The following is a 15,584-nucleotide window of genomic DNA, read 5'->3' on the forward strand; positions in this document are numbered from 1 at the left end:
TGTGGTCCTGGAATGAGATTTCGAAATTTTGGAGACGAGATCGTTACACTATTGTTACTCTTGAATGATTGTAGTTGTTCATCAAAGTTTGATTAGAAATTTTAAATTTTGTTTTGCAAAAAAAATTCACTTGGTATTTTTGGATCTTCATGGGGGGGGGGGGGTAGTTTAACCCCCAAACCCCCCCCCCCCTCCCCCCCGTTCCTACGGCCATGTATGGTACCTATATCTATTGTTGTTATGGAAAAAAAATCTAGGAAGTAGTAAAATAATGTTCCGAAAATCATTTGGAAGAAACGCTCAGTTGGAAAAAAAAATCAAAACCGAATGCTGCTGTCTATCTAGGGAACTAGAGTCGGCAGAATGACAATGTGAGATCAATGCAGGTAAACACGATTCAAAAGCGAGAGCCGATTTGCTTCAAAGTCGATCACTCAAGCTTACTACATGGTGTATCAGAAGTGATTTAGATACTTACTGCTACATGATCTAATTTGAAAAGCCACTCACTCAGTTCACTAAAGTTTAATTAATGCGGCCTTGCATCGGTTCATACTGTCTGCGGTTGTACTCCATTTACCCGAAAACCATTGCCCAGAATGAAAAATCCCCAGAATTCCAATCGCCAGAAAGAACCATTCCCCAGATTTTTTTTCCCCAGACGAACCATTCCCCAGTAAAATTTTCGCCAGAATGTACCATTTCCCAGAAATTTTTTCACCACAATGAACCATGTACCAGAAATTTTTTCGCAAGAAGGACCATTTCCCAGAAACTTGAAAACATTTATCCTTACTAGAAATTATTTAAAAAAATGGAGTTGTTACTAAAAAAAATGGGGTTTCATAACTTTATTCTTTTGCGGCAAGGTCGCAACCAACGAGGATGAAGGGGCTGAGGCGGCACAAAGCCGCCGAAGCTCCCAAATCCGAGAGGCCGCCGACCCGCCGTCGGAAGCGGCGGCCCTAAGACATTGGTCTAGGTCTGCCGGGGCTTCCTAGGTCAGCGTGAAGGACAAAACGTCATTCAAGTTCGAACGCGCAGCGTGAGGAGTCGGATAACAAAACGGTTTTTTAAAGGACCATGGTAAGCATTGAATCAATTAAAGTACCCAAACCATAAACAAAGCACAATATTGGTTCCAAAATAAATTTAGTTGTAAAATTTTAAAGTCGTAGTTTCATTTAAAAAATCATTTTGAAAAAATTAATTTTGAATCATATGAAATATTCAAGAATTCATTAGAAAAAAAAAACAAATAAAAATACTAGGGGAAAAAATCTGGGATTTGTGCCATTCTGGTAAATGTTCCATTCTGGGGAAAAAAATTTTGGGAAATGGTACATTCCGGGGAAAAAAATTCTGGTAAATGGTGCATTCTGGGGATTTTTTTTCTGGGAAATGGTTCATTCTGGGGTTTGATTTCGGGTATTTGTCATTCTGGGAAAAAATCATTCTGGGCAATGGTTTTCGGGTAAATGGGGTACAATCACTGCCTGCGTACTCTCTGCCATGCCGGCAGACACAAATCTAAACACAGCCTGCGAGGCTTGCTATTTAGGTTTTCCGGAACAACAGTAACAACAAGCATTCGATCGTCGATCAGTTTCAGTGTCTCTCATGAGAATTAAGTGATTTTTAGAATATTTGTAGTATAAAACGTTAATATACAAAACGTTATTTTCTTCTCCACCTGAATATATCTCTTCGGGTCCCTTTCGAGTGAGATGTTCAAGACAAACTGGTCTTGGAAAAATGTAGAGCGTAATCATAAACACTAGGAAAGGAACATACAGGTAGTAATGCTTGGTAGTGAATTTGTTTTTCATAAGTGTTTTCCGGTTGAAGATTTTGAATTTCTTCAACCTACAAAAGGGCTTATAGTCAAGACACTGCCTCTTCTATAGGAGCGCCTACCTCCAGCCAAAAAGAAGAGAAAAAGAGATAAAGCTTCTCAGGAAACTGCTTTGCTATAATTTTTTCCGTAAAATTTTCGTAAAAATTATTAATTTATGAGTACAGAGTAGGAATTTACAAACTGCAAAATATCTTTTAATATTTGAAGGATTTCAAGAGCTTGCCTTCAGACCTGCAACCCGATTGCTCAAGAGATGTTGCCCTGGCTGAGTTGTTTTCACGCTGCACAAAGTGAGCTCCTTCTGCGCTCCAGAAGATGTACTCATCATTGGTGACATCAATATGCCCGGTTTGAAGTGGTGATCCAACCATGGCAGCCTTCTGTGCCCGAACCCAGCTAGCTCTGCTTTTCGGCGTCTTCACACATCATATTAGACTCCCTGGGTGCAGCGACCTTGCGCCAGGTGAACAGCATGGTGATCGAATACGGTCGAACACTGGATCTATGTTTTTCCAACGGTGGATCTGGTTTACCAAACATCGAATTTGCTCCATGACCACCTGTTAAAACAGTCCCACATCACTTTGCTCTATAGGCATCGCTTGAAGTAACTAGGGTAAATGCTACTGCAGAGAAACTAGCAGCTTTCTACCTCGATTTCATGAACATCTCTCGCCCAATCGTTTTTGAGACACATGATACAGCGACACGAAACTGATATAGTACCTTCAAACATGTTTTTGGATGGCATAATTGTGAACGCAGAATCGGCGATCTCTTCGCCCAAAAATTTTCAAGTATCTTTACCCCATAGCTTCAACATCCCATAACTTCCACTAGGATCTTGGCGTAAACCTAGATCAGCGCCTGGAATTCAAGGCACACTCCAACTACGTAATCGACTATGCATCCAGAAGTTTCGGTTTCATAACAAAAGTGGCGAAGGACTTCAAAGACTAATAATCAAAGGTTTGAAGAACCTCTTAGCTGAATGAAACTATGATTTCAAAGTTGTCGAAGATTCCTTTGAATGCAGCTACAGTATTTGAAAGACCCAAATACTAGTATTTCACTAGCTACTTGCTAGCATCCTCAGTGGGTTATCGAGTGGGAAGTCGATAACCCACTGAGGATGCTAGCAAGTAGCTAGTGAAATACCAGTATTTTGGTCTTTCAAATACTGTAGCTGAATTCAAAGGAATCTTCGACTACTTTGAAATCATGACTTCAAGGACGTGTATTGCTGTATTACAGCGTGTAAAGTCTGTATTGCAAATTTGTTCGTTCCATCCAGCGGCGCTTTTTGCGATAAACCCAAAGACACAGGAAGGCGATTCCTACGAGACGTGAGCTAGCAAAAATCCTATCAGCGACGGAAAACTGTGTTTGGAGACATGTTCCAGGGGTAAGGAATCAAGCAGATCTATTTTCCCGTGACATAAATCCCTATTAAACCCATGAGAACCCTTGTTGGAATGGTCTCGAATAGCTACTGCAGAATTATTTGCAGAATTTGAAAAAGTTTGGCATGTTGTAGCAAACTTGACAACAAGTCAGATCGTTTTCGGAATGGAATATGATAGCAAATTCTCGTCGTTCAACAAGCTTATACCCAGCGTCGCATACTGGATGCGACTGATGTGTATTTTAAGAAAAAAGGAAGACAATTTCAGGAGCTTCTCAAATGTGGCGGAGCTTAGAGATGCGAACCCAGCAAACATTTCTGTAGGTACATTAATCAACAAACTTTTTTATACGTTTCATATACATTATAGAACTATCGCATAAAACCCTAAAAAACAGCATTTACCTACCAAAGTTGAATACATATTTTTATTTGTTGCTTTCATTGACTTTTTTCGTCAAAAATTAAAACGTTTGGACCAACTTTCGTTTGAATTTCTGCCAAAAAGACGATGAAAACAACAAACAATTCATCGCGGCGATTAACCAGTTAATCTTACATATTTTAACTTCTGGCTTAAGCGATAAGAATTATACAAATTGGACGATGCAAGAGAGCGCAAGTTTTGCTTTCATCGCATGCAAACCGTTGCCAGCGACAATGTTTGCTGTTTCGCTCATTGGACAATTTTTCCAAGTGAACATTTGATTTACAAATTTACAAACATGGTGGATTTTTTATTAAATCCGATTTTTACCGACTTTAATTAACCGTTTTTACGATTATTTGATTATTTAGTAAGAATAGCGATTCGCATTCACATTGTTAACTTGATGTGAGCTATCATTTGTAATGCGATTTTATGTTTGCTGGGAATATGCCATAATACAGCAGGAGAAGTTTCCCAAAGAATGGAAGACCTTAGTCGACGGAAAGGAGGTTCACCGAAGTTCGCCTCTAAGATGGTTTGCTCTTCGAATTTCTTCGGAGAACTTAATATGAGTTTGCGGCCGATTAGAGAATCGCGGGCCAGCGAAACACCCCTGTACAGTTATGTTGTACGAACACTATCATCAGAAGTTGTACCACGCTGGATCCCAGTTGTTGCTTAGTTCAGTTCGTTTGAAGTACTGGCCACTTGGAGATCGGAAAGTTCCCCGACAGAGTGGTCCATGGGTGAACTACCTTCAGCACGCGTAACAAGATCAAGGCCGTTTCAAGACCGGCGCACACAGGGGTAAAACATGAAAAAGGCGATCAAAACTGTTTTCTGCCGAAATTGATCGTTTAAGACCTATAGTGTCTTCGAGACAAATGACCACCATTACAAGGGCTAAAAAATTAGTTTTTTGAAAAATTGATTAATCCACCTAGTAGTGAGTTAGAAAAACTAACTTTTTTAATATTCATTTTAGAGCTGTATTGTCTGAGAAAAGTTTTTAGCTTGTACCAATTCTAGCAACTTTGCTAAAGAAGTCATAGCTGCAACATTAATCGTTTCAAAGTTATGACAATTTTTAGAAAAATAACACCAATTTTCAGTTTTTTCAACATAACTTTTTTGCGCGTGATTTTTCATATAAAATATGTTCTAGAGAGTTTTGAAGGCAGAAAAGTTGTACACTTTTGCTGAATATACTGTATAGAAATTTTGAAGTTTAAACGAGATATCTTGAAAATACTGAACAAAAATAGTCATTTTGACATGGTTATATCTGCTGAGTTCGGACGAGTTCGGTTACATATTTTATAGTTTTGCAATCAGAAAAGTATCGCCTTTCAAACAATACACAATTCAAAGTGGCCAATTTTGATCCTCATTGTGTAAATGTCTATAGAAGTGAGATAAAAATGAAGTTTTTATACTAATTTGAGCCCATCTACCATCTCAAGTCCAAGTGGTTCAAGTAGGCCTACTGTTAGGAATACTACATGTTGCTGCCAAATAGTAATAGTTATGTATGCTCAAATTAGTATAAAAACTCCACTTTCGGCTCACTTCTATTGACATTTACACTATGAAGGCCACAATTGGCCACTTTGAATTGTACATTGTTTGAAAGGCGATACTTTTCTGATTGCAAAACTGTGAAATATGTAACCGAACTCGTCCGAACTCAAGAGATATAACCAGTTCAAAATGACTATTTTCGTTAAGTATTTTCAAGATATCTCGTTTAAACTTCAAAATTGCTATGCAGTATATTCAGCAAAAGTGTACAACTTTTCTGTCTTCAACACTTTTTAGAACATATTTTATAGGAAAAATCACGCGCAAAAAAGTTATGTTGAAAAAACTGAAAATTAGTGTTATTTTTCTAAAAATTGTCATAACTTTGAAACGATTAATGTTGCAGCTATGACTTCTTTAGCAAAGTTGCTAGAATTGGTACAAGCTAAAAACTTTTCTCAGACAATACAGCTCTAAAATGAATATTAAAAAAGTTAGTTTTTCTAACTCACTACTAGATGGATTAATCAATTTTTCAAAAAACTAATTTTTTAGCCCTTGTAATGGTGGTCATTTGTCTCGAAGACAATATAGGTCAAAAACGAACAGTTTTGGCGGAAAATGGTTTTGATCGCCGCGGCGTGGGCTACTTTGGACCAGTATACGTTCGCTTAGCACCAAGACGACCAGCAATCAAGGCATACGTAGTAGTTTTCAACTGCCTTTGCACGAAGGCCTAAGTACACCTCGAGCTAGTTTGAGACCTTTCAACGGATCGTTTCTACAAGCATTGCGTAGATTCACTGAGAGAAGATGACATTGCTTGGATATGTATTCAGATAATGAGACTAACTTCATTGGAGCTTGCACTCGCAACTTTCTACGAGAATTGCTTAATCTTTTGCGCAATCGTCAACATTAAGAGAAGGTGTACAGGGAGCATGCAAACAACCATATCCAATGGTATTTCATTCCTACAGCAGCCCCTCACTTCGTAGGCCTTTGGCAAGCCGCAGTTCGATCGGCCAAGAAACATCTTCTCAAGGTTCTTGGAGAAAACGCTGTTGCCTTTAAAGACATGACCACGATTCTCCCGTTCGAGTAGAGAACTATTTGAACTCGAGATTAATCACTGCGTTAAGTTATGACCCAAATAATCTTCAACTTGACTAAACTTGACCGAGCATTTCTTAATTGGTGAGGCGTTTCAACATCTCCCAGAAAGAGACTACAATGAGGTACTCATAAATCGACTAAATCAGGGCCAAGTTCTACATAAGCAACTTCAGCATTTCAGGGATAAATGAAGTTTTTCAACCGCAAGGACGATATAAGAGATGGAAGTGGCATGTTAAAATATCTGTTGAGAGGCTAGCTATCATCAAGTACGAAAATCACTCGGCCGCTGGAACATGGGACGAGTTGAGGGGCTGTATCCAGGATCAGACGGATAGTTACTCTGTAGTTAACGTTACAGGACCTTCTATGCGCCCAATTGAAAAACTCTGCATTCTACCAGAAGCGTTTCAGCCTCAAGAATATGACCAACGTTTTTATGAAAACCATACAGATCAGACCACCCGCTTGTGTTCGTGAGATTATTCTTTTATTTTCAGAAACGCGAGCGGTTTCAGGATGAGTGAGGATGTTGGGTTACTAGAGAGCGTATCGAAGACCATTCTTACAACACTGAGTCATTATGTGAGGAAGACGGACGAACAAAGGAGTTTCATCTGGGAACTGTCAACATCTGTAACAATCCCTTATGTTACAGCCCGCTCAGTCACAAGGACTCTTCTAAAGAACACCCAGCGTCGGCTCACTAGCCCAAGAAAAGACTCTTAGTTAGAGTGCCGGAACCAAATCGATTTATTTCCTGAACCTTCTAGTTGGCACTTTCCCTAAATCCCTAACCTGGCCTAAGTTCCCTAACTCTCACAATTAGAATCGACTTACGGTTTTTGTGTGTGGTGTGTCGTGTAAGGGCCCGTCGATGCGCGCTGCTGATTGCCTTGGCTCTCTGCTGCTTGGTCTTCTACCACCGTCCGTGGTCACCGCGGGTAAGACCACCCACGCTCTACCGGGGAATTCGGTACCTCGGTGCCAAGCTCCAGACTTCGAAAGGATATGTGTGCACCGATTCTACAACCACGGTACTTCATGGATCCTCCAACGGCCTTGGTCCTGTGACAGTTGACTCGGTTTACCAGCTCGATTCTGCCCGATAGAAGGATTCCCGGTTCCTGGCTTCCAATCCCTTCTGTTTCCGTTTCTGGACCCGATAGACCTTGGCGCTATCGCGGTCCCAGTCTCAACGTGCAAATTGAGGGCTCTGCTTAATAACGGTTCAATTCAGTGTGGTAAAGTAACTGTACCTCGTGGAATTACCCAACACGGAGACCCGGTCCCTCTACCTGGATTTGGTCAATTTGGGTAGTTTTTCCGGCTGTGCCCGATAGTAATTGGCGCTATCGTGGCTTCAGCCTCGGTTTAACACTCGGATTATCACGACGGGTAAAGACGTCCCGAGAGACTTTTACAAAGTTACAGCTTTCGGCACTGCAACTTATATTTTTGGGTGTTAGCAGCCTCGAGGTCTCGATTCAATTGGAAGAGGAAGTTGCTCAACGCAATTTTCCCTCCTCCTGGATTTTCCTTCAGACTCGTCTAAATCGCATTTGGACCAGAGATGTTAAAATCACGAGTCTACATACTCGCACTTTGCCCAGCGATGTCACATTTTAATCTGTATTTTCAAGGCAAAAATCTTTTTTATCTGTATCAAATCTCAAAAATCTGTATTGAAATCTGTATCTGAAATATCGTTTCCGGATACTAATGCTGCAATACGATGACGTATGTATAACGCATAGTGTATTGAATTGGATTGTACATATGATTTTTGCAGACTGCGGACTGTTAAATCATTGCTAATTCTGTCAGTTTGCTACACGAAAATTGCTATTTGGTTTAACTTTGTACAAATAACTGCGAAATGTGTCCTTCCCAGGTTAACCAATCAGTTGGGTTAAGAAAATTATGTCAAAAGTCGCTGTAATAAGCTAATTTCATTACATATTTATATTCACAGAATACTGCTACAAAAGTGTCCACAGTCGCTGAAGTAAGTCAATAATATTGAACATAGCATTGTAAGTTACGATTCGTGTAATGTAATGTCCGATCTTGGTCATGATTCTCAAATATTTATAGGGTTCAATCTGTTTTCAAACCCTTGTTTGTCGTTATACACTTTGTATTTTTAAAGCCCCGATCCCGAATTTTTAAATTTGTGGCTGTGCCAATTGAAGATGGCTTGAACGCTGGATCATTTTCTTAAAGTTTATTCAAAACAACGTTAAAAAAAATAATTTTCTGAAAATCTGTATAAAATCTGTATAAACTTCCAGTTATCTGTAATCTGTATATACAGATTGTTGGTTTGAAAAATTCGAAAAAATCTGTATGATTACAGAAAAATCTGTATATGTAGTAACGCTGACTTTGCCCTTCTTTGCAGAACGATTTTATTTCGTTAAACTCTATCTGCAATGATGCTATCTAAAGTTCAACTCGGAAAGCATCAGGAAGTAAGCTTCGGGTAAACTCGGCAGGAGTAAACAGCAATCGGGGGAAACATCAGCGAAGCAAACGAACAGTTCTGCGAATTTAAAAAAATCGTTTTCGTTCGGCAGCCGAACACATCAATCGTGCAACGCATGGGGGCGTGGCTAAAAGTGATAGATACAAGGGAACGGGAAACGAGCGGGAGAAGGGTGCGAGGAATGTTAACTCGGTCCGTCGGGCAACGATCGCTCGTGAGCATTCGTGTACGGTAAGCTTCGTTCTGTTGTTTCGTTGGTGTGATTTTATTCCTGCGAGCAGAGATGCCAATATGCCTGATTTTTCAGGGGTTACCTGATTTTTCGATGCTCTGCCCGACAACCTAAAAAGCCATTGAATTTCCCTGATTTTTAAAAATATGCCTGATTTTGCCTGATTTTTGCGAATGTGATGAAAATTGGGCAGTAAGGAACTAAATTAGGTATCATTGCTGAAGTTAAAAAGAGAAAATGTGGCTGAATCAAAGCTCCCCTGGGTGCACCTTTGCTAACGTGGCCTTAACATAGTGAACGGTCACACACAGGGTACTGAGATAAACGGAGAATCTTCGTCAATGATCACACTTATTTTGCAGCCAATGATTGAATTTGTGGTAATTTGTGGCAATTTTTAAGAGAGAATTAGAAGGTTTTAGTTAAAATGAGAGAAACCGGTGCTCAGAGAGAGTCAAAATGTGCTTATGGTTGCAATTTGTGAAGCAGTTGTGGAATTTTGATCATTACCATTCCAAATGCAAAGAATTCTCTCTCCACTGCAATCCCTGGGTCACACATCTCAGGTGCTCAGTTCAACCGTAAGTCCAAGCATTTTGACTTCGACTTTTTGAAGGATGTTTTCCGAAGCAAAGTGATGAAGGCCTTAAGAATTCCGTAGCTAGACATAAATGTTTTGTCATGCATGTTATTTAAAGTCATCATTTCGATAAGTTATACGTTGATAAGAATTAAATAACAAATAAAAAAATTCATCTTTGGTTGAACAAACATGTCACTGGTTGGCGAGCAGGATAATGTGAACTCCTAGGTATTCAAAAAAGCACTCTATTTGCGTTTGTTATCTTGCTCGCTTCCAATTTTGTCGTAGAATTTTCTTAGCACTAGAACTGAAAGAGAAAATAAGTTATGGCGAGTTATCTAGATCGTTATTGGAAACGCATGCGAAGTCATCCCGCTCTCATATTTATCGCTAAGTGTTAAACAAGTCATAAACCAGCTATCATTATCAGTTCTGCTACATTTGCTTCCCTAGTCATTGGTCATCAAAACTATTCTCCCCCACGAACCTCAGAATCTCAAAGAAGTAAAACAATATGATTAAATTTCTTAAACATTAACTATATTATCAACATTCAGCACTGAAACTCTACGTAGATTCAGGCTTCAGTCACAAACTCAATCATCACTCAACCCCAGAAAGGTTTCTTCTCGTGCTTCTTGATGTAGACGGTGACTGGAACTGGCTTCTCTACGTAGACAGGCTTGCTCACGTACACTGGATAAGGCTTCTCAACATGAACTGCGTATGGCTTTGGGACCTCAACGTACTCTTTCTTGTAGACTGGGACCTCAACCTTCACCGGATACGGAACTGGGCGATCTACATGGACTGGGTACTTCTTCTCGACGTACACTGGGACCTTCTTTTCGACGACAACTGGGACCTTCTTCTCAGTTTCCACTGGGTATGGGACCTTCACTTCGACTGGGATGCGTTTCTCGACCTCCACTGGGTATGGAACTGGGACTTTCTTGGTGATGATGTGCTTGATTTCCTTCTTTGCCTCCCACCCGTTGCTCAGATCCTGATGCTGATAATACTGATTCTGGTTATCATGTTCGTATTCCTTGAACTGATGGGTTGAGAAATGGTGCAGCTGGCTGTTGTCATCTTCATATGGGTCATAGTGACGCTGCTCGTGGTTCTCATAGCTCTCCTCCCAGAGACCCCGTTTTTCCTTCTGGCTGTTGTCGACTGCCCCACAGCTAACAATGGCCAAAGCCATAGAGAATACGATGAACGCCTGAAAAAAAATTTCATGATATTATTATTAGTCAAAATTCAAAAATAAAAAAAAATTGTCAATCACAACTTACCTTCATGTTTGCCTTTCCGAGATGTAACCTGAACAACCGATCACTACTGAATGATGATTGAAGCTACGATAAGATACTGTTTTTATACCATCCATCTGAGATCGATCTTAGCAACACCTTAAGCCACCAAAACACAATAAAAAAGATCTCTCATCGCCCCAACTATTGTAGCGCGTAATAAATGCGCGAAGATCGGCACGTTGAGTTTCTGAAGGTTTATTAGATTTTATCTATCAGATATCAAACACAGGTAAGATTTGTCCATCTGCGGTAGGTAACGTCCAAAAACCATCGTGGGGTCATGCGTCAGGCGTATGGCGATCACTGAAGCGTAGCTCCAGCCAGCCAACGACGGACGATTCGGCAATCACGTGCACAGAGAAATTAGCTACCAGTTGCTCTGTTTTATTTTTGAACAGTGCACTTTTCAGGGTCGTTCCGATGTGCATCGCAGGGTGAAGGTAGCGTAACTTTTAACTAGGGCACTAATATCAGATGGCTTGAGATTGAGAAAAATTGCTGATGTAAATTGAGAAAAATCTATAGCGAGTATTTGTTGCCCATGTCATTTTAAGCTAATTTTAGATTGATTTCGGGAGGGTCATTATTCTTGGAAGTAAACAAACATGAGTCTGCAAAAATCTGATAATATCAATAAATTCTGAAAAAGCAAATTCTTGTTGATTATACATGGCTCAATTGAGAGATGATCTCTAGTATATGTTTTTTATATTTTTACATTCATTGAACATTGAATTACTGCCGATTCTTGGGGGTCCTGAATCATAAATCGCATATAATTTTTGTATTGTAAGAAGATTAGATTTCTTTTTATTTTTTTAATGATTTTTTCTGTTCAAAACTATTTCTTTATTTTGTTTTCAATCGATCTTAAAAATCTCAAATTAGTTCACTGAACTAAGTTAAGAGAAAATTTATGTATTACTTATTTTCAATTCCCTTACTCTTTCCCGTCAAATGAAGAGCATATAGACATAGACACATTTTTCATAACGTAAATTGATAAAAACTTTAATCACCGGGGTAACTTTGATCAACATAAAATTTGTGCAGATAGTCATCATTAACTTAGTCTGAAGTTAAAATATCTGAAAACTGTTTTCTACGTTTGAAAGCCCATAAATTGAGTTTAAAAAAAAACTAAATTTGGTTTGTAGTTAGAGATTTTGTATATTACTAAAGATGTAGTTTTAGAGTTCAAAAAAAGCTAAATTTTTTTTTAGAAAAATCATAAACAAAAACCTCTCCTGATAAAATGATAGCATTTAGAAGCAAATGGATTGTTTTATATGAAAGTTTAACTTTTTTCCTTTGTATAGGTATAAATAGTTTAAGAGTTATTTTTATGGTCATTCTATGATAATTGGCGTTATTCTCCTAAACCAATAAAGTTGAAATATAGATTTCTCATGATTGAATAAAAGGCTGAATTTTGAGTGTATATAAGTTGAAATTCACTGAATCGGTGGCATCTTGAGAAAAGTGTTCAAATCAAAATAGTTTCAATATCCGTAAAGTATTTCGTAGAACACTTCCTGTTCACCGAATGAACTTTTTATTTTCGATGGGAAACCCTCCATTCAGAATGAATCCTCATTCAGCCGAATTAATTCAAATGATTTAACTCAATGAGCACTTTCCTAAAACAGCACAGCAAATTACTATATTCAAATGAGAAACCGTGCAGTGTAGCAGCAGCCAATCGAGAATAGACCTCAGCTCAATTAACACACAACAATGTAGAAATTGACTTAATGAGATGCTTAATATTGGCATGTTTGCATAATAAAATAAATTTGCAAAAAATAACGAAACCATCCTCTCCTGTTCACTCAATACAAGTGCATGAATACGCATACATTCAAGCACCGTTTCTGCATGTGAAACGGACCGAAAAAGCTGCAAAATCGAAACGATCAAAAGTGTGCATAATGACTTTTAGAGTCCAACTTTCTGTGTGTTCACACTGCATTTAAGCTGTTTTCCAACCCCCGCCTGAGGGAGCAAAATGGAAAAGTAGTTATAGTGGGCTGGCCATGTGGCGGACTTTCCCATAACTACAACGCAAAATACACCGTGGGGGTGGGTGTAGATCCTGCTGGCGAATTCTTTTCTAGACTCTCACACAACTCTTTCGGGCAAACGGTTCAGCGATGGTTTTGTTGTGTACAGTTTGAAAATAGTCTACTCATTTTTTGGACGTTCCGAGTGGATGGAAGTAAAGATTTGAAAATATAATGTTACAAAAAGCTAAAATTGGAAGTGTGGAGAAATGGTAGAACTAAAAAACTGTCAACAATGTTTAAACTTTTCTAACCAATCAAAATATTTAGTTTTAAATAAGCTTAACCAACGATTTATTTAAGCTTGGAACGAGTGAGATTTATCATGTTTAATTCTTCCTATACTAAGATTAGTACACTGTGGTTCGTTTAAATATTTAAAAAAATGCAAATATAACAGTTTTAGTAAAATAACCATGACTTCTTCAATTTAAAACCGATTTTGATAAATTGCCACTTGAAATCTTTGTTTGAAATTGACATTGACGGTTCATAGAAAATCAGATTTTTTAAATATTGCCGTCGAGTCTAAAACTGTCGATAAAATGAAATTTTCTATAAAAAATCATTTTTTATCATTTTTCTTACCACAACTTTATTTATATTAACCCACTAATATTACCCCCTAATATTACCCCTCGCCCTCGGTAGCGCCTTCGTAAACGCATCAGCTGGCTGATCCTCAGTTAAGATATGTCGCAAAGACAGCTGACAGCTGCTTATGATCTCTCTGATGAATGCGTACTTGACATCCAGGTATTTCATCCGCTGATGAATCCTCGTCTCCTGCAGGTACTGGATGCATGGGATGTTGTCCACCATAAATGTGAAAAAAGTGCTAACCACACCCAATTCATCCAAGAAGTTTGTTACCTACAAACCTTCCTTCACTGCATGGCAGCTTCGGTCGATGAGAAACTGACTGTCTGCTAACGTTTCGTTGACCACAAAATCAAATTCCCGAAGATAATGTATGCATAGCCCGATACAGATCTTCGATCATCAGAATTGTTAGCGGAATCTGCGTATTCATATCCAATTAGTATTTCCGGTTTCGCGTTTCTGCGGAATACCAACGCCGTATCGGTTGGCGCTAACTGCTGCACTGATATCTGGCCTCGAAGATGTTGCCAGGTATTTGAGACAACCGATCAATTCCTTTTTTTTTTTAGTTGGTAACCACAGGTGGTAAATCCCGGTTTACTGATTGTATTCCAAGGCACGGCGAGCCACCGCGTCCCCCCAGTTTGCTACTCTGGGTCCATGGGTACAATGGCAAGACTCATGATATACTCCGTGTATACCCCCCTACTCTCTAAACTCCACCTGGGGCCGCAGACCTGGTTCCCACCTCGAACTGTTTAGTACACTATACTTCAATAGTGGGAGGTCTATTCGCGCTAATGCGCTCCAAGGCAATACTCATTAACGAGACCACTTTCAGCAAAACCTCTCATCCTTACGACTCGACGCCTGAACTCTCCTCTAACGACTTGAGAACAGACATCTCCTCGCAATGACTCGAGATTACCACACAAACCTCTCCTCTTCGCGACTTGAGGCCTGATCTCTCCTCTAACGACTTGAGATCCGACCCCTCCTCGCATCGACTCGAGGTTTACCTCTCCTCTGCACGATTCAAGGCCCGATCTCTCCTCTAACGACTCTAACTATCTAAATCGAAATCTAACCTCTCCTCGTAATGACTCGAGGTGACCACTTGTACCCCTCCTCTTGTTGGTAAGGGGCCTGATCCCTCCTCTTACGACTCGAGACCCGACCCCTTATCATAAAGATTCGGGGTTGACCACACAAACCTCTCCGCCTGAAGGTTTGAGACCTGAGCTCTCCTCTAACGACTCGAAGCCCGACCTCTTATCTTCAGGGTTCGAAGTTTGCAACCTTGCCCGTCGTGTGCCAGATCGAGAGCAGCTTATCCTAGACTCGCGCCTGTCACGGCACACGCGCGGGACTTAACGCAACGACTCGGATGATTCCCGACGAAGACGTCATCCTACTCCGACTCGAATGGCTCACCCGGCGTCGAGAGCCACTCTACCCGTGGGTATTCCCCGAACGTGAAATAACCCTTTCCCAACGATTTCCACTGCGAAGAAGGTCAAGTCTTATCCCCGCAGCTTCTGTCGTTCAGAACCGCTCTACTCGGATACTCCCCGAAGGTGGAGCATCCTACGCACGAACGCGGCGCACCCACGGCATCCGCTACGCAGAAGGTATTGTCTTATCTTTGTAACTTCAAACCGCGGGGTCGGACGCACTCTACTCGACAGCCCCCCGTCGATGGGGTCAGTCTACTCCTACCGTTGTCCGGTCTTCTTTATCCCCCTTGGCTGACAACCCTATGATTTTTAGCCCGCGGATTTTTCCTGCCCGTTGTGTGCCAGATCGAAAGCAGCTTATCCTAGACTCGCGCCTGTCACGGCACACATTCGGGACTTGGAACGCTACGACTCGGATGTTTCCCGACGGTGACGACATCCTACACCGACTCGAGAGGCTCGCCTGGCGTCGAGAGCCTCTCTACCCGTGGCCTTATCTTTGCCTTATC

General features: G+C 40.3%; 2 protein-coding genes across 3 annotated transcripts in view; both read right to left on the bottom strand.

Annotated features, from left to right (window-relative positions):
• LOC129751883 (lachesin) overlaps nucleotides 1-15,584 on the bottom strand; it is a 338,054-nt gene that overhangs the window by 267,947 nt on the left and 54,523 nt on the right. The gene's annotated exons all lie outside the window — the stretch shown is intronic.
• LOC129751886 (titin-like) lies at nucleotides 10,152-11,005 on the bottom strand. Its single transcript, XM_055747644.1, has 2 exons — nucleotides 10,932-11,005; nucleotides 10,152-10,858 (listed from the first exon to the last, which is right to left on the bottom strand). Exons 1-2 carry the CDS (start codon nucleotides 10,935-10,937, stop codon nucleotides 10,241-10,243), a joined length of 624 nt encoding a protein of 207 aa, XP_055603619.1. The 5' UTR covers nucleotides 10,938-11,005; the 3' UTR covers nucleotides 10,152-10,240.

Source organism: Uranotaenia lowii, chromosome 3 (assembly GCF_029784155.1).
Source record: "Uranotaenia lowii strain MFRU-FL chromosome 3, ASM2978415v1, whole genome shotgun sequence".
In the NCBI taxonomy this organism is placed as follows: Eukaryota; Metazoa; Arthropoda; class Insecta; order Diptera; family Culicidae; genus Uranotaenia; species Uranotaenia lowii.